The following is a 20063-nucleotide window of genomic DNA, read 5'->3' as shown; positions in this document are numbered from 1 at the left end:
AGGCCAGCAGTGTGTGTGTCTTTGTGTGTGTGTCTGTATTTGTGTTTGTGTGGAACCGGACCCGACCCGCCATTCACAGCCCACTGACTTAACACGTTACCCGGGCAACCACACCAGTTGGTCTGCTATGCCACATACCAGACAGACACATGTAGGAGAAATTATGGTATGTCTGTAGCCAGGCCTAATCCCAACATAACAAGGAGACCACTGGTGCCATGTTTCAACTATCAAATGTCAACGTCTGGAGGAAACTGTTGGGAGTTCCTTTAGGTCACACTGCAGAGGCTTAGGTAAAGAAACATTAATGGTTTACTGCGCAGTGTTTCCATTTTTAATGCTGCACTGTCAGCTGGGCTTTTAGAAGAGCTCAGTGTTTATCCAGTCAGTCATAAAGACGTGACATTTTTATCACACCTCTGAGTATAGGTTGGCAAAACACAGCGCACATTCTTTCTATTATTCATTTTGAAAAATAAGCCACTGGTGCCAAGTTTCAACTATCAGATGTCAACTGGCGTGAAAATAATGCTCTCACATGTATTGAGAATGATGCACATCAGTGTTTTAAAGTTGAAAGAAGAAATAATCAAACTTTCCTCTCGCAACTGAGAAGTCTATTAAGCAACAGAATGCACTGTAGTTGGGACGTCCCAATGGATTACTGGTAGAACGCACACCACTAAGTGGACCCGGGTTCTAATACGGCCTGAGGTCCCTTTACTTCATGGTTTTCTTTCATTATCTCTGTCTATCCAACAAAGCATGAAAATGCAAAAAAAACAACAACCTGTAACATACTGCTAAAGTGTTGCTCGACTCGTAGCTTATTGTGACTATCGTTAGCTGGCATTGATGTGTTGAAGTCAGTTTGCCTACTTCAAAAAGCTTTCAATAGTGCGTCCCTGTGCATTTCCCATTCCCAGAGTGACTGAGGATTTCCACCTGGTGCAAAACGGCCGCATAGTGGCTCTGCCATGGTTTTGCTCCAGTGTAGCAAGCCAGCCGTATACACGCGGGATAACGAGAACATGCGATAATCTTGAAGTTACGGGAGACCGCAAGATCCCGTGATAAACTGTGTGTATAAAGTAAACAACAACAACAAACAGCTTACTTTGCTTCTCCGACATGGAAGAACTGTTGATCTGACCATCTATCCTTATAAAAAGAATGTTTTATGGATGTTTGTATACTGTTCCACTTCAACAATCAGTCTCTCGTCGTCCATGTCTCTGACCCTCTGAGACCCTTTGATTGATTGATTGATTGATTGATTGATTGATTGATTGATTGATTGATTGATTGATTGATTGATTGATTGATGATCTGGTGCCCCCGGTCAAGTCGTAATGTTGATGTGAAGTACTTTTAGGCTGCATGAACTGCATATTGTGTTTTATTTTGAAAGGGCGCGGAAGTGTATTACGTTGATTCTGAGTCGTTCTGAGTCGTTCCGTGCACGGTGGAAATCAGGCTTTAGGAAGTTGTTTCACTGACTTTGATGTGTACATGAGCTTTGATTCGTTATGTGGAAACAACATGGACGCTTCAATGAATATTACATTCATTAACACATTCATTTCCTAAAACCCAAGAAATTTAGCCTCAACATTTACTATTCATTTCTGTGTAATATTGCATCAATTTGTCAAGGCATGTGACAACATTGTTGTTCCATCTTGAAGGAGCAATCATGGGAATTTTCCCAGTCGGGAACTTATTTTTTAAATTATTCTGACACCACATGAATGCAGGGTTAATACTTTTGTTACAGTTAGTATTGCTTTTAAGATTTCCCATTATACTGCAGCTGGTCCATCAAATGATAGTCTTACTTTAAGTTGAATGAATAGCTTTTCTTTTAAATAAAATTAGAAAACACTCAAATTTAACTTATTGTAGACCCCTGCATTTGCAGCTTGTCTCGTATAACCATTACAATTCATAGAAAGTGGATTAGAATAAGAAGTAGATCAACATTGGAAAAGAAAATGTAAAATAGGTACCGGTGGCCTCCTATGTCCCATCAGAAATGGAGCTCCAAAAGAGTTAAATATACAATATATAAAATGTTGTCTTTTGTTCAAGTAAGCTGCCTTGTTGTAGAGATAAACCAGACAGATTTTCTGTGAAAGCACTTTTTGGCTTCTGTCCAGCACATTGTTTGAGAACAGACTTGATCGATAGGGTTGTAAAAATGTCTGCCTCTCTCTGTCAAATGTTTTGTTTACGTGACCTACTTGTGTGTGTTTCCAGGTGGTGGGTCTTTACCGTCTGTGTGGATCTGCAGCAGTGAAGAAGGAACTCCGTGAGGCGTTTGAGAGGGACAGCATCGCCGTGGAGCTGTGTGAAAACACGTATCCTGATGTTAACGTCATCACAGGTAAATCGATCTCTGAGAACACGAGTGCAGAGTCGTCACAAACACTTAGTTTAATTAAGATTTGGTTATTCAACTAGGTGGTGTCGGTGTCTCTCTGCTGTACACTCTTACCCTTCATTAAGATATTACATAATACACTGAGTATACAAAATATCTGGTATGGTCAGGGTTCCAACGATACAGAAAGAACAAAACAAGGCAAGTTTATGTATACAACACATTTTTAGCAACAGGGGCAAACAGCTCTAAAAAATATTAACTTTTGAATACAATTAAAGTCATTAAAGAGCCATGATAATAGAAAAATAAATGCAAGGTCAAATGGAATAAGAGAGCTATAAAATGCCAAAATAAAACCTGCAAAGAGTAAGAAAAGAATAATCATTTGATTTAATAAAGCAGAAAACAGAAAAGTCTTTCGTCTCAACTGTGATGGTTGAAATTCAGGTGTATGTCTATGACTAAACCATGATTTCTGGCTTGGTCTGGAGTTTTTAACATTATCATTTGAAGCCGGGCGCTGACATTTAATCATTCGTCCTTGTCTTCAAAAACAACTACCTCAGTTCTTTTTTTTCAATGAGGAACCTTCTGGTACATCCAGTCGTTGATTTGTTTTTTGCACTTTCTCAGTGCTTGTATAGGACCAAAGCCACCTGGTGAAATGGTTATGTAAACGTGTGTATCGTCTGCATAACATATTTTCTTGTTTTGTGCAGTCTGAGTCAGTAAAAAGATGTGGATGTTAATTAATCGTTTGGTCCACAAAATATCAGAAACTAGTAAATTGCCTACGACAAACCCCCAGAGCCTAAATTAACTTCAATTGCTTGTTTTGACCTGATAAAAGACACCGAAACCCCAAATATGTCCACTTTCCAATTAAATAAGACTAAAAGAAAAAATAAATCTTCACATTTGAGAAGCTACAATTTTGGCAACTTTGTCTAAAAAATTACATTTAAAAAAACAACCAATTTATGAAGTTGTTGTAGATTAATTTTCTGGCGATCACTTATTTGGTTAATTATTCAAGAATTTTAGCTGTAGTTGAGATTTACTTCAGGTCTGTGCCGAAGCAGAAGAGGACGGAGAAGAGGAGAAAGTTCAAAGAAGGATTTGGGGCAGTTGACAGTTGTTTTGTGAAACATTTTTCCTGGAACATTTCCTGGAAAAAAGAAGGGGTTATGTGTTAAAAATATTAATTCTTTATTCTACCTTTATTCTACCATAGAGGCATTGTCCTCGTGAGCGGGCGGCCCGGGTTCGAATCCGACTCTGAGCCCTTTCCCACATGGCTTCCCCTCTGTCTCCCCCTTTCACTCTGTCACTCTCAATAAAAAGCCTTGAAAATGGCCAAAAAAATATATCTTTAAAGAAAAAAATAATAATTCTTTAGTATTTAATCAATTATTTCAATACTATACATCTGTCACAAGAGCATTCTGTATTTTATATTAGACTTTTCCCATCATCTCAGCCAAGGAGGTTATGTTTTCAGTTTGGTTTTTTGGTTTGTCCGTCCGTCTGTCAGCAGGATTACTGAGAAGGTACTGAGCTAATTTCATGAAACATTATTGAAGGGTGTAGCTTAGGCCAAGGAAGAAGCCATTACATGTTGGAGCGGTTCCAAGTCGTGGGTGGATACACCAATTATTTTTCACTTTCATTAACATTGCGAGAAAGGGCATTTGGCCTTGGCTGAAGCCTGCGCTTTTTCATTGCCCTTCTAATTATGATAGTAATCAAATTTTATTTATACAGCAGTTTTAAGCAATATTTAAATATTATTTTATACAAGATTTAAAAGCACACTAGGGACACTTGAAAACGCCCTGACTGAGTTACCTTATGAAGAGATCAAGGCTTTATTGCACATCTACATTAATTATAAAACAAACAGGACATTACTCAAATGGAGTCTGGATTCAGTATCGATCCAGTGCTTGCCCATGTAAACGTGTCTGAACTGGTGTGTCCTCTGCAGATAGGTCAGCACATGTGTACGTGTGCTGTTTGTAGTAAAAGCATTCCAGCAGTCAGTTAACAGTGTAGGCCGGTGCCTGAGGGAAGGACACACACACACACACACACACACACACACACACACACACACACACACACATACACACACAGTGCATGCTGTACATTCAGGTCATTCTTTCTCCTTCAGGTTTGTGGTTGAGACATGCTCTGTTTTGTCCCTTAGGACATGTTTTAGTAAATATAAAGTCCTTATTCGGGATATGATTGCAGAGCAAGTGTGAAAGTTTTTTTACTGTCCTGCTGTAGTGCTACAAATTTTGCTGTAGTGCTGCAAATTTTATGCCTATCCATCTATTATTTAAAGCCATTCATTTAGATGCCACTCAGATTCCTGTGAGTTGCAGATTATATCTGCTGTGAAATTAAAAATGGAAACAGTGAGTTACAACACATGTCACCAAGACTTGAGCTTACAAAAACAGCCATGTCATTGGATTGAGTAATGATTGTGAGTGCGACAGATGAGGGGGGAGGGCGAAGTTGTAGAAAATGACTTGGTCATGATTTTGTTTTCTCCCACAAAAAGAGGAAGACCATGGAAACCCCTCGGCATTGTAGGCGCTGCTGTTGGTTTTGGGAAGAGGCCCCGTATAGGCGTCGTCCTATCATGCCTGCTTTGATCCACATGCATTTGCATGGCAGGGCAAAGAACACAGTTAACAGTTGAGCGGGTTAGAAAAAAAGGGCCAGCACCAGCGTGGATTGTTGGTTTTTGCTTGCTGCCTAAATTTGCTCCACCAAGCGAGTTGCTGTTGCAGATAGGCCTGAGTGTGGAAGAGGACAGAGAAAGGGGGAAGGGAGGCAGAAGAGGGGTTTATGGTGTGGGCTGCAAAAATGTCCATCTGGGATATAATCATGGGTTTAGTCTTTAAACATACTTCCCTGAAACATTTGGTAAAAATCTGCCTGAAGATTGACCTTACTTTACTTTTCTTGCCAGTAGTTTTCAACAAAATCTCCCCACGTTTCAAGACAAGACTTCTAATTTAAATTATTAACTGAAGTGTTATATTTTGTAGAGTGTGTTTAAAGAGTGTCTACAGTGCAGAGTCATACTAGAGGCTAATGAGCGAACAGATGAGCTAAGAGGGCTGGCGTGTCACACAGCTAATTTAAAAGGAGGTAGTGAAAGGGATTATCCAGAGATCAGAGTTCAATCCAAAGCTTGCAAAACATGCACAGTGCGTGGCCCTCCATTGTTTCAAATCACAATTCACTCAAAAGAATCAGAGATGTGTTATCAACACGGGCAAAATAGTGCGGAAAAACAAGACAAACCATATTATCTTCAGCAGTTTGCGTTCAGTAAATACTCTTTCTGCTCTGCAGTTAATCTGTTCATGTGTGACACTGAAGAGGGCGGTCATAGAAAGAGTCCATAGAGCAGCTGCAGTATGTTAGGTGATGTGGAGGTGGAGCAGAGGGATTCATTGCCACATTTTCCACTGCATGGTACAGCTCCACTCAACTTGACCCACTCTGTTTTGGTTTCCCATTAGCAAAGGTTGTACCTGGCACCTGGTACTTTTTTGGTACCAACTTGGTTGAGGCTTTATGCGAGCTGAGCTGATACTGGAGGTTAAAACAGTGCAGACCATTGATCAGTCGGAGAGAATGGTCACTAGTGGGATATCCTGCACAAACACGGCAATTTTACATAGCCGACCTACCATCAATAGCGGCCGCAATTATTTTTTATCACTTGAACCAGATTCTTTTAAAAATGGCAACCAGCAAAACTACGCCGTCAAATTGACAAAGTGCAGGCGTTCCTCTGTTTTGTTGTCGATGAAACAATTCAGCAAGTGACATGTTTAAGATGAAGTAGAAAACTAAATAGAAAAAAAGAACCTGGTGCCAATTTTGTTTCAGTGTCTTATCTACTTTAATTTACACTGTATGTACCAAATACTGGCACCTCTTAAAGTTACTTGTGTAAGGGAAGTAGAGGAATTAGAGCAAGAATCTGGCACATGACCACTCATAAAACCACAAATTGTCGTTTTTACTGTTTAATTTTTTGTAAAGATTAAATAAAAAAGATAGAACATAGATGATAAATTTGTGAGTTTTAGAGATGCTGGTAGGCAGAGCTTTTAAATCACAATTCATCCATTGGGAATGGATGCTGGCATTTTCAATCTGCCCAAGCCTAACATGTATATTTATATGTTTTAAAGGTGTGACAATGTTTCGACACTGTAACACTGCGACAGAGTTTGTGTTGGAATGAGTCTCAAACATGTTCGGCTGAACCTCTTTTTTCGCCGGACAACCCTGCATAACTACCACCACCGGCAAGGCCACATCCAGAATTTCTTAATGAGAAAGAAAGAATAGATTGTCTTCCAGTCTGAGATTTTTATGTGTGAAAATCATGTTAAAATAAAACATAAACCATAGCAGAGTATTTTTACATACTTTAAAACTCATCTGGGGGAGGACTTTAATAGTTTTATTATTCCAAATTTCACATGATGTTTTCTTCTGGGTAAGAAAGGCTTCACTCAGTAGTTTGGAGTGGTAATGGAGTTTCGTCAGTAAAATCTTATAGGACTGTTTGGCAGCTTAGTTTATGACATCAGCAGTGCCAAGTGACACTTAGCATAAGCAGAGTCTAAACTCAAAAGGGAAAACAACTTTTTTTAGAGTTCACACCTCGTTGGATAAAACAAATACACAAAGAGTCCCTGTGAAAAAGTTTGTTTGCAGGCAACACTGTAGCAACGTTAACTAATGATTAAGCCCTCAACTCAACCTGTTTTGATTTTTGTGCTTCTAACTTGATCCAGTGATCAGAAACTTGCCCTCTGTCCTCAGAAAATGAAACCAGTGTGTCCCAAGCCCTGCCGGATGACAGCTCAGCGCAGTTATTGATCCTTGTGGTCTTTTAATTTGCCTTGCCTGACTCGTCTTTTCCATAGCCTACTTCCCTACTTTGCCCCCCACCCCACCCTCGGCAGTACACCAGTGAAGACATGGAAAGTCATTAACAAGTGCCCCCTTTGTTGCCGAACAAACACAGATGGTATTTGGCTCACGCATGGGGGATTAGCTGAACCCTGGGCCGGCCGGGGAGGCAGGCAACCACTTTACAAAGAGCTGCAGGCCTGTGTGGGTGTCACAGAGAATATTTCTTAAACTGCAGGCCGCAAATCATAAACACATATCCCTGATGAATCCCTACGTAGCATGAAAGCGGCGCTGTTTCCAGAGTTTGGAATGGGGTTTGCTCATTTTAAGGTTTCGGGGGCTTTGGAAAAGTTGAAGAAACCACAGTGTTACTGTGCCACCGGACCAGGCAGCGACACACACATCTCCTCTGGCCCCCCCTAGCGCTGTGGGGGCGTGCAGGGCAGCAGGGAGGGGGCAGGATGGAGAACAAACCCCCATTTGTTCTCCATGCGAGGCGTTGACTGCAGCACTGACAAGAGGAGTGACCTTCCGCTTTGTTTGAACAAGAGGTCAAAGGTAGAGCCGTGCCCCAGTGCATTGTGTGCCTTGTAGTGTTTGGTGGCACATTTGGAACATTGAAAGTCTGAAAACATTTACATCAAAATACTTTTAGCTGCTATAATCTGCAGCTTTAATTGCAAGCTTTGAAGCACTGCTTTAGGGGGTTGTTTTTCTTCATTGCTGAGCTGCTTTTCAGTGCAGTTCAGTCTTAATCAGCCATACGTGTGGGTGGGGATACTATATGTGTATGTGTGTAGTTCATATCTCTGCTGGTGTAACGCCAAAACCCAACAGTTTAAATGTGGGAGAACAGACGCTCAGCGTGTGCTTGTTGTCAGCTTGGCTGTGAAGGAGAGTGAAGCACCTGCAGGGGAAGCACACCTGTTCACCCCTGAGCACATGACCTTGTGTGTTTATGTGTGTGTCAATGTTTATGTGTGTGTGTACGTGTGGATAAGGCACCAACAGGGGCTAAGACACAAAAGTAAACACGGGCACTGACTCATAGCAGGCTAATGATTTACCTAAATGGCTGTATTCTCCTCACTTAAGACCAACACAAGCACAAGAGCACAAGGTTTGACTGACTGGTGTGTTTTTTTTAATTACTGAAGTTTAAACACATATCTTAAGTCCTCATATATTGCATGTTCTGAGGATATTTTGTTTCATGCAGCAGCGCTAATGTTAAACAGTCCTGCTGCTGTTACGTCTGAATGATCTGCCTCACAGCGCAGCGAAGGTCACAGGGTCCACCATGCTTGAGTTTCCATTTAGGCAAAAAAAAGAGCAACAAATCAAGTGGTACCTCTCTGCATTTTATTTGCACACTCGCTGAACAAAAAGAGCCTTGCCTCACAGAGATAAGGGGGAAAAACACATGGCTGTTTCTTTGCTTCCAGGCAGGCTGTTTTTCCTGCGATGAAACAAGCTGATTATTATTATCTCAGTTAAGTCTCAGTAAAGATTGACAACAGGAAGCCGGGGGATGTTCACAAAGCATTTCCGTGTAATCTGATTTGGGAATCAGCATGTCTTGGGAAGCGTTAAAGGAGACTGAATGTATCTTGTGTTTATGGCTCCTTATCGCATTCTACTCATACCAGATTTCATACCAAACCAGATGAAGATAAATGATAAGAGAAATGAATCAGAAATGAAAACAAACATGGAAACGTGTCGCCACATATCAGCTATACGGGCTCAGACAGCACAGGGGACATTTTGAATAACAGGCACGTTTTATGAAGTTTTAAGTGCACGTCTGCCTGAAGTTAAAGTCTGACCTAGCTGACTTATAGCTGTCATTGTGTTGGTTTACCTGAGGTGGGAGGGCTGACATAGTGCACCAGCTTGTTTGGGTATGAGTTGTTTTTCAGAACCGCTCGCCTGCCTCAGGAATGCACTGTGTGTGTGTGCGTGTGCGTGTGTGTGTGTGTGTGTGTGTGTGTGTGTGAGGACGTGTTGAATCTCGAGTTCAGAGGAAAGAGTTGTGGAGGGGATTCAGAAACAAGATAACAGAGTTGCCTTTTTTGTTAAGATGGTAGCTGGGATAAACAGTACGTTAGTTTTTTGTTTTTTTTCTAAGTAGCCTATATTGACTGTAGGGACATATCTGGAATACAGAATAATCTAATGTTAACCTGTTTATCTTTTAACGATGCATGCTCTTAACCAGATTTTGACATTTGCAATTATTGTATATACATTCACCCGTTCACACACACATTCATACTGGTGGCAGAGGCTACCCTAAACGGTCCCACCTGCCACCATTGAGAATTCATTCACTTACAGATGAACGCAGCATCAGGAGCAATTTGGGGTTCAGTATCTTGCTCAAGGACATGTAGACTGCAATGGTCAGGGATCGAACCACCAACCATCCGATCACTTCACAAATGCTCTACCAACTAAGCCACAGACTATTATATTTGGGCTATTTATATTTGCACTCTTCCCACTTTGTATTGCAACTGCTAAACAGCATTACCCCTGAGGATAGATAGTTTTATATTATATATATATATATATATAATTTTGTTGAGTAGAAATTTCACCAAAAAAGCTAGTCCTGATGACCAGTGTATGAGTGCATAATCTTTAATAACTGTTTCAAGTTGCATTAAAGTTACACTAGTTACACTCTATGTTGAGTTCTGTGGAAACATCCATACATAGAAATTTTCCAATTCTTTTCGTCACAGTTCCCCTGGCTTGATTGGAGGTTATTCAGATCACCTGTTGGTGCAGGGTGACGGTGCTGGCTCCTAATTAAAATTTAAGAGCAACTTGGTACTTTTTTCTCTCTTGGTTAATTAAGGTGTGACATGCCCTTTCTTTAGGGCCTAAGAGAGGTGAAAAGATACACACTGAGGGGATTCTGATCCTTCCTTGACTTAATGCAGATCTCATTTAAGCAGCCAAAAACTCTTTAGGCCCTTTTGAGACTTTAAGATGTCTTCTGCTTTTCTGAATGAGGTTGATTTTGAGCCTTTTCTAATCTAGTTTGAGGGAATATTAATAGTTTGAATGATGGAAACGTAAGTGGCCTACAAGTTTAAATACATAGTCACCCATTAAGTTGGAATAAAAGATTTTTTACCTCTTTCCATCAGTTATTTGATTGTGACTTGAATGTGATTTATTATTGACAGATAAAGTGTATATCTTCTCAAACTTTATTAATCAATCTCTTCCAAACATCACAATGAAAATGAAGCCACAATTAACAGAGGATTGTGTCTGAAAATGAAATTATTCCAATTTTATGGGCGATGTGTAAATAAATAAATAAAACTAATGAAAGGAACACCCGGCCTAATGACAACCTGATGCCCAGATGTGTTTTGTGTTTGCTAAAACCCCTTTGTACAGATTTATTATTATCAAAAATGCATTTCTTTAAAATTGGAGAGACATTTTATTGTAACTAAAGAGGTATTTTTTTCATTCTTATTAAGGGTGCATTTTATCCATTGTGAAGACACTTGGGAATTTTGTTCCTTCAAGTAATATTTTTTTTAATAATGTGGTAGGGTATTGGTTCTAAGGTTTCTTCCTGATCTGCTAAAATCTGGAGAATAAGCTCCACCATATTACGACTCATCAAACTCAGCTGATATGATTAGAAACTGTGACTAAAACTAACTGAAAGAAGAAGTAGTGGGAAATACTTCACGATACCCAAAAAGAAACAAGTGTTGACAGCAATTCATTTAACTGAAATTACTAAAAATATTTTGTGATTATAAGATTAAGATTTCCTTTATTAGTCCAACAGCAGGGAAATTACAACAGAGTTACAGCAGCAAAGTGGATAGCAAAAAAACCCCCACTTAAAACAAAAATAAAATAAAAACTTTAGGAAAATTATATACAATGTAGAGAGAGTCAGCAGTTGGATATTGGATATGCTGAGGAGATCCAATGTATAGCAAGATCATTCCCCCAGTGAGTATTGAGATTTTGTTTGTGCAGATACTGAACCTAATGCTAATCTGAGACTTAAGTGTATACTGAACTGAATTTAGATCCTTCTTTCACTCTTTAATCCTGTACCCAGAAGCGTTTGTGCCCTTGTAGCTGCTGGAAAGGAAACCTAATTTAAGTGTGTCATCACCTCAAAACACAGAAATTCAAGGCTAATTTAAAAACATTCATCTGTCCACTTTATTAGATTAACCTGCGATGGAACCACAATACCAGTTGAGGAATAGTACGCGAAACTTTAAGCCTCAGGCTCCCTTAAAAAGCAGAGCTGGGACTTACCGGGATTAAAAAGTGAGCGTGTTAAGTTGTGCCCTCCATCCTCCTCACTGGGCCTAAAGGGATGTCAGAGGATTTACGGTGAATCTTATTGCAGTTTGCTGTAAATAGAAAAGGCAAGAGGCAAAACACCTCGGGTGTTTGGGGCGGGAATCCAGCGATGTAGAAGGGATAAAGTAGGAGCTATTTGCAGCATCCTGATCAAAATCAGTTAGAAAACCTACAGGGATTGTATCACTACTTTGGGAATTTCTACAAACAGGAAGATAAATATGTCTTTTAACTTGCTATCATATCCTACCATACTGTTGTTCCCATCTCTAGAAGCATAGTGGGGCAAGTTATTTTTATTAATCATACAGTTTTCTGACATTTGCTCTGCACCTCCAAACATATAAAGCAAGTCTATACCCAGCTTTTCACTAGATTGGCATGTTGGCTCTGCAGCAGATACATACAATACTGCCTATGTTAAAATAACATATACTTGTGGCTTGGGGCGGACAATTATCCTATCAAACATTATGTTGATCATCATGAACATACCCAGTGAATGGGTATAAGCTAAGATAACAATGAGCTCAGCTGTAAGCTATAGGAAGAAAAATGCAGCTGTTTAGAAGTAAGGACAGAAAAATTTGCATAAACCAGCTTTTTTTCAATTAAATATTTCTCTAGAATGTAGCTGCATTTGTGGAGATTACTGTATTTTCCATGAGACATTTAATATATTTACCATGTGATTTTATAATGATCACATGCCTCAAGCTGATATACAATCATGTTCTGTTACGTTTTCAATGACAATAAGAAAAACCCCAAAACGGTGTGACAACCCAAAGCACAAAACCATAATCTCATCATGCCTTACACTAAAATCTGAATATTCATACCTCACCACTGCATAGATCAACAGCATGGATGCATCATAATGTTTACACAGAACTTAATTTACAATTGCACAGAAATAGGGAAAGAAACAAAGAACAAACATTTGCAGCCAGCAGACATTGTCCACAAGCAGATCTGTAGTAGAACAGTAAAGCAACCTGATGCTCTGCAGCATTATAGCGCAATGATGTCAAATACACAAAACCTGAACAGAGCCAAGGCATTATATAATAATCTTGTTTGCACAAGTGGCCTCTAACATCTCAGTGGAGAATAAATGTTTTGGGAAAAGAAAAAAAGTGTCTTGTTGCTGCAGAGGGACAAAAAGGAACATCCTTTACTATTGTCATGTTTTATACTAAAAAAACTAAAAAAGCAGCTTTCCAGGTTAAACACCAAGACAGTTTGACATATCCACATGATTTATTGTCAGCGTGTCCTGCAGGTGCTGATCAGCAGATCACCTTGCATGGACTCTTGCAATTTTGTTTTTACTTTCGTACCGCAGCACGTTACTTTTGTACCATGTTGCATTGCTAATTCGTGCATATGTTGAGTAAAATATTCCATGTTTAATGTTTTCAGCTCAGGTTATCTTCTTGAACTGGCTCACAGGCGTCACTCCATTTGTAGCTAATTTCCTGTCATAAATTGGCCCACATCTGTCAAATCTTTTTGTGAACAAACAAAACAAAATAAGTTCAATTTGGGAAAAATGATTGGTCAAGTGTGTCCTTTTGCACTTCTGAATACTGATCAACAGTGCGCATTATTTGCTGGTAATTTTGTCATCGTAGTGACAGTAAGTAAAAATTATATAATATAATGTTACTCTTTATAGACATTCGTGTGTATTACTTTGGAGCATAACCAATATTGCTGATTACACAGCCTCCAGCCATCTCTGAAAACTGATCCAGCTTCATGCAGAGGGAAAGAGAGCAGACACTCACCACAAAGAGCTGTCACACTGCCAAGAGCCTTTCTTATTCCCGTATTTATTCTCCCCCCCCCCCTTTGCCTTTGATGAAAAGACATGCCAGCGATATTTCAGGGGCTTAGTGGAGACAGACAGCGTGGGTTTCATGTTTTCCCCGTAGCTTTTGTCTGAACTACGGGAGGCTGAAGTCACAGGTGTGAACCCGCCGTCACAGACACCGCTCCCCCCTCCACCTCCACCTCCACCCCCCACCCCGACACTTCTTGGCTGCAGAGTCCCACCCGACTCGAATCAGGCATCTCAGCAGACGCCACAGGATCACCTGCCGAAACAATGGGACCTCAATTTGCAGCCAAGAGAGTACGCCAGGTTCAGCAGTTTGAAAGAGAGGGAAAATAAAAGCTTTTTATTTCCAAATGACAACACTTCATAAAGATATATTGTTAGTGATTTATCAGGTATTAAAGCTGTGGGAAAACTCAGTGACCCTCAGCTGTGCTGAACTGTTATTCACTGAAAAATTCAACATCCATTAACTATCTTGCTGCAGCAGATTTCCTGATGCTCTATTCTTTCTGTCTCCAACTTTGCAGGAGTGCTGAAGGACTACCTGCGAGAGCTGCCCTACCCCCTGATCACTAAGCAGCTGTATGAGGCAGTGCTAGAGTCCATGGCCACGAGGCCTCTGCGGATAGGAGCAGCGGGCTGCGAGAACGACCAGGCCGACACGGAGCACACCGTCAGCCTGCTGGACAACCTGCCAGACGTGGAGAGGGTGAGGAAGACAAACTGTAAACTTCCTTCCTGGCTCTCAGGGCCTGATCACACCCGGCATTAACATACGTCTTGGGTGATCCGATCACAAGTGGACAGCTCTATGGGGGCTTTCACACCTGAGCTGTTTGGTCTGCTTGAAACGAACTCTGGTGTGTTTTGTCAGATATTGCATTTGGTTTTTGCTGGTGTGAATGCTCAAATGAACTCACGTGCGGACCAAAGAACAATCTCTGGTCCAGCAAAACATGGAGGTCTTGGTTCGCTTCCAAGTACAGGTGCATCTCAATACATTAGAATATCATGGAAAAGTCCATTTCCAGTAGTTCAAGTCAAATAGCCCCAACCAAGTATTGAGTACATATAACATGGACATACTGTTTAGAGGCCAACATTTCTATATTAAACACATTTTTTAAAATTGGTCTTTTGTAATATATAAAAAAAATTGAGACACTGAATTTTACGTCTTCATTAAATACAAGCCATAATCATTATAATTAGAAGAAATTAAATAAATTAAGACATGAAATGTTTCATTCTGTGTGTAATGGATCTATATAATGTGTTATTTCCACTTTTTTAATTTAATTACTAACAAAAATAAACTTTTCTATGATATTCTAATTTATTGAAATGCAGCTTTACATCAGAGTTCGGTTCTCTGCAGGTGAGAATGCAGTCAGACCCAAAACACAGAGAATTCTGGCTTGCATTTGAGCGGAAATTGACGAATTCACAGAAACAGGCCTGAAAAATGTCTTGACAGATGTAGCCTAATGATGAAATAAAGGCCCTTGTCAAAATTTAGTCAGACAATCACATAACACAGTTGCTTGTGGTATTACACAAAATCAAAGAAGTCTTCAAATTATTTATCAACAGAATGGTGGCTAATGGATTCAATCGCACAGTGGTTCAATGCCGCATAAATATGAATTACTCTGCCAACAATACATATCTGTGTACAATACAAATATCTGTGACTCTTTCCCGCACATATTCTGTCAAAGGACAGCATCAACAGTGTGACATGTGTTACAATGCTTGGTGGCTTGATAATTCACAGTGTGAAACCAGACCAAATCGAGTCCACCAGACTTCATATGTGAAAGCGACCTAAGGAAACACCTGGCGTCAGAATGGATCTCCACATGTTTCTCTAGTGATCATGTTTGGTTTGATCTCACTTCCTGCTCCATAAGCAAATACACATGCACATCCTTTCTGCCTGCAAAGACCAAATGTGTTATTTTTAACTGGTGGGATGCAGCAATGCACCCATGCGAAATTGAAATAATACCGACTGGGTCTTCTTCCTTGGCGGGTTCCAAGCAAACCAAATCGCTCAAGATGTTTGAACCACTCTATTTTCAATGTCATGGCCACAATCAGAATGAGTCAGTACTTAGGAACAGGAGGTCAGGAAACATTAGTGTACACACTGTTGAAAGAATGTGGCCATATGCTGCTCAGAGCATCTCCAAATGTGGTCTGAGGAATCGGATCTCAACTGGCGCATTCACACCTGTACTTAGAGTTGTCCAGTTATGATAAGATCACCAAAGACGCATGTTAATGCCAGGTCTGAACGGGACAGCCATCATAGTGCTAGAATAGTGTCACAGAAGTGGTTGTGAAAGGGCTCATTGTGGCACAGATAATAACGGTCATGACGATAATGTTACAGATCACTACAGTTTAACCTCATCAGGGGATATTAGTGGTGGTGAGTAGTCCGTGCGCATGCACCAGTATAATTTTCTCTACACCTTTTCCACTGTTATTTAACAATAACAATACAACCTCAAACATATTTTTCAGTTCTGCAATTTCTTGCTCATGCAGCATTAAAAACAAAATGATTTTCTCAGTTACAACCATAGCAAATGTAACTCTGTCAGAGGGAGTAACATCAACTTAAAATACTGCCTTGTTTCCTAAAATCTCTCCATTTCTTGCAAGAAATGTAGCTTTTAACTGCCAAAAATGGCTCAATGAAGTATATTTTGCAGTGTTGCTCTGCAGCTATAAGTGGTACTACTATAACTACTAATCATAATAATAACATGTCTTTGTGTGTGTGTGTGTGTGTGTGTGTGTGTGTGTGTGCATCAGATGACACTACATAAGCTCCTTGACCACCTGAAGTTGGTAGCGTCATGCCAGGAAGTGAACAAGATGACGTGTCAGAACCTGGCAGTGTGTTTCGGCCCGGTGCTGCTCAGCCAGCGTCAGGATGCGTCCTGCCACACCAACCGAGTCTTCATAGATTCGGAGGAGCTTGCCAGCGCGCTGCACTTCAAAAAACACATCGAAGTCCTGCACTACCTGCTGCAGCTCTGGCCAGGTGAGACACATTTGTGATTAAATGATGTTTCTCCCATGTTAGAAGCAGTTCGACAAGTTATTTTGATTTGAAACAGATTTTTTCTTCCAAATAGGTGATATACATCAGTAAGTCTGTATGTATATACCAGTTTCTTACTGTGTCTGCTCTAAATCAGTGCCAGCTCTGCGGTTTAGCTCTACAAAGAGCTGTTACAGGCTGCTTTGATCCTTGAGGTTATCCACCAGTGGCACAAGTACAGCTGATAGCCATTGGTCACCATCTGCTGGGATGAAACTCTCCACAGAGTGCTTCATCACGGCAGTCTGAGCCAATCAGAGCCAATCAGAGCTGAGCCAGTAAGCCCCAGTGTAAACCAAACTTTTGAGGCGTGGCACCCTGTCTTAAGATAAATCACCAACCAAGGACAGATCCCCAGTACCAGCTTCACTCAGACACAGGTCATCTGTCTGCCTGCACAGCTGCTCACTGCCAGCTGCAGCTGTCTGCTCAGCGTGAGATATGAAGGAGCCCAAAGATTATTCAGGAGGGAGGCGAGAATGATGAAGAAGAGCTGCAGGCGGTGGAATATTTGTATTAGTCACAGTAACTAATTTGATTTTTCTTCTTAACCTTAGGTGTTTCATTTTTAAAGTCTCGTGTTCAAGGCGTCTCTAATCTAATGTGTGAGCCGTTCAGTTGCTGCTGAGTGCAGTTACAGTCTCAGCTACTGTGGAAAACTAAACAGAACATTACAAAATTAAACAGTGTGCTTTACCTACACACAGTTTGAAAAGAGTGTAAAAATTTTCTGCTATTAGGACATAACCTCATTACTTTAGTAATAGTGTTCTAACCATTGACTTTATAAGAATAGTGGATGTAGTCATTGTGACATCACCCATGGTTTGTGGACAGCTGCTTTGATGTCTCAAGTTCGGCCGTCACCATCTTGTTTTTTAGCTGTCTGCGTATTGTTTTCATGCAACTGGTACATGTGCAGAACAGACCAGAAGCCAGAATGATGCTACGTAATTAGCTATCTAACTCGCATGATTAGTGTCTTTTTGTCCAACCAAACGCTGAACAAGACATTTTCAAGGTGACCAAAATGTCACAATAAACTTTGATAAAGTGAAAACACAAGGGAAGTAGGGTAAGAGTTCTAAGATGAAAAGACACAGTGCACTGCAGTTAGAAACCTGTCAATCATACAATAGCCCTGCTCCAACTCTATGATTTACAAAATAAACATCATGTTGAATTGACTTCAAACTAACAAGTGAGACCATAAACTCATTGTGAGAATGTTTACTGAGGTAATAAATCAAGTGAAGGTGCCAAGGTGGGTCATATTCCTATTGACTTACATGCAAACGGACTTCTTTTTGCAACCAGTGGAGTTGCCCCCTGCTGGCAATTAGATAGAATGTAGGTTAAAAGCACTTATGCATTGGTTTCACTCATCAGCAATGGATGTAGCTGCTTGGTTCTAATCTCAGATAAAAACAACAACATTTTCCTATGTTCATTATAAACATTTTTATAATGGTGAGGAGTTTGAAATATGCACGATCAATCCCACTTTCAGCCAGCTTTCTGTACCAGTAATTGAAAGAAAGCTGTTTTTTTTTTTAGAGTGGAGTGGTTTTCTTTCAAGTTTTCTCATTATTTTTCAAAATTTACGTGCATGCTTTTTTGAACTTTTTTTTTCTTAAGTTCTCTCAACATCACTTTGAACAGACTTTACCCCTGAAAGATTTAAATTCCTTAGAGCTCTTCCATGTAACCTGCAGCTTTTACCAGATCTGCTGATTGATGTCTGAAGAAGAACTGACACTGTGTCTGGCATCTGAATTAACTGCACTCCCACGTCGAACCAGTTCTGTGTAAAGTTGAGCACCCTCCACCCGCCTTTACATCATCTGTGGAAGAAACACGCTTAGGGAAAACTAGCAGCGGAATAAGTCAGCATGTATGAATCCCATAATTGCAGGTAGCCTGGTGAAGTACAAGTGGAATTTTAAAACACAAACAAAAAAGTGCAAAGATATTTTTCTTCTAGAGGACGGAGCAGACGTGCAGACAATAAAAGGCGGTAGATGGGGTCAAGTTGTCTGCAGAAAATAATCTTCAGTAGAAGCCTGTCTGCAGCTGATGTCACCCAGCTAGGTCCATAATGACCTGTAATAACCTTGACAAAGCTCTCAGTCCAGGTTCAAGCCTTTGTTTAGTGACATCTCCATTCTGTCTGCTTCCCCAGCTCAGAGTGTAGGACGCCTGGACTATAATTAAAGACATTCCAGGCTTAACCTTAGCCCTCAGCCCCTGAAGCTTCACCCTAACATTTCACAATCATTATGGGATATTTTCAGCTGCCTCTTCACGCCTCTCACACACACATACCCAGCCCTCCAGGGCATTGTTGCTCAGGCCTCAAGTGTGCATGTCTTTGGGCAAGTGCAAAAGCATCTGACTCTCAAGACACTGTGTACAGGTGGTGTGAGAGAGCAGGAGCACATGTCTTAGTGAGTCTTCAGTGTGAATTATGTGGTTTGCTAACTGTGTGTGTGAATAGATGTGAGCAGATTGTTAGACAGACAGAAGAGAAGAATGTCTGTGTGTGTCTGGCTTTGTTTGTACAACAGTATTAGCCTTTTGTTATTGTGCTTGTGTGCAGGGATAAGGCAGAACATCAGAACACAAAGCACATTATGCCTCTAATAACCAGAGTTCATGCAAAGTCTTGAAAATTAAAAAAAAAATCTCAATTTGAACAGTTTTCACGGTTAGGAATAATCTCGAATATACTCTACACAATCACTCATGTAACCGAAAAAACTTTAATATTTAAAATTAAACCGTCATCATGTTTGTTAGAAAAAGTTTTTACTCATGCTTACTCAGCATTCATGGCTAGATAAGCAGTGTCTGGGAGTAACAGGATTACATATTAAAATATTAAATATAGATATGAGTAACTATTGCGTTACAGTTACAGTTTAAATTTTTGGTATTCTGTATACAGTTAGAATCGATTAGTTGAAGGGACTTGTTTATTACCTCCACCTAAGAGTTTCAAGTTTATGGAAAAACTATGGGACAGATTTTTATGAAACCTGACATGTAGCATGGGAAATAGGATAACACTCAGCTGATCCAAATCATGGGACAGCGAGAATGAAGTACATATTTTACAGATTTTTATAAAATGTGCAACAATTTATCGACAGTGGCAGAGGAGACACAAGAGGAGGAACATGTTTTTAGAAATATAAGACCAAGACAAATGGGCTCAGTGAGACGTATTTAGAGCATGTCACTTGAGTAATCTGACGGAACATATTACAATTTTCATTTAAGGGCATGTAATCATTAATCTGAAGTATAATATGTTTTAAAACTGTGGATAGGCCCTTTTTTATTGATCCAATTGCAATTCAGCGTGATTAAATAATCAAAAGACTGTTTAA

At 40.1% G+C, this 20063-nt stretch overlaps 1 protein-coding gene across 2 annotated transcripts in view; it reads left to right on the top strand.

Moving 5' to 3' along the window:
- The window catches only part of syde2 (synapse defective 1, Rho GTPase, homolog 2 (C. elegans)), a 60577-nt gene that overhangs the window by 33149 nt on the left and 7365 nt on the right, over positions 1-20063 (top strand). For both annotated transcript variants that reach the window (XM_059341229.1, XM_059341227.1), the window contains exons 5-7: positions 2260-2386; positions 14081-14262; positions 16380-16611. In XM_059341229.1, the coding sequence (XP_059197212.1) occupies positions 2260-2386; positions 14081-14262; positions 16380-16611 (541 nt within the window). The remainder of the gene's footprint in view (positions 1-2259; positions 2387-14080; positions 14263-16379; positions 16612-20063) is intronic.

This window comes from Centropristis striata, chromosome 9 (genome assembly GCF_030273125.1).
Source record: "Centropristis striata isolate RG_2023a ecotype Rhode Island chromosome 9, C.striata_1.0, whole genome shotgun sequence".
Lineage (NCBI taxonomy): Eukaryota > Metazoa > Chordata > Actinopteri > Perciformes > Serranidae > Centropristis > Centropristis striata.
This window is presented reverse-complemented; position numbering and strand designations above follow the sequence as displayed.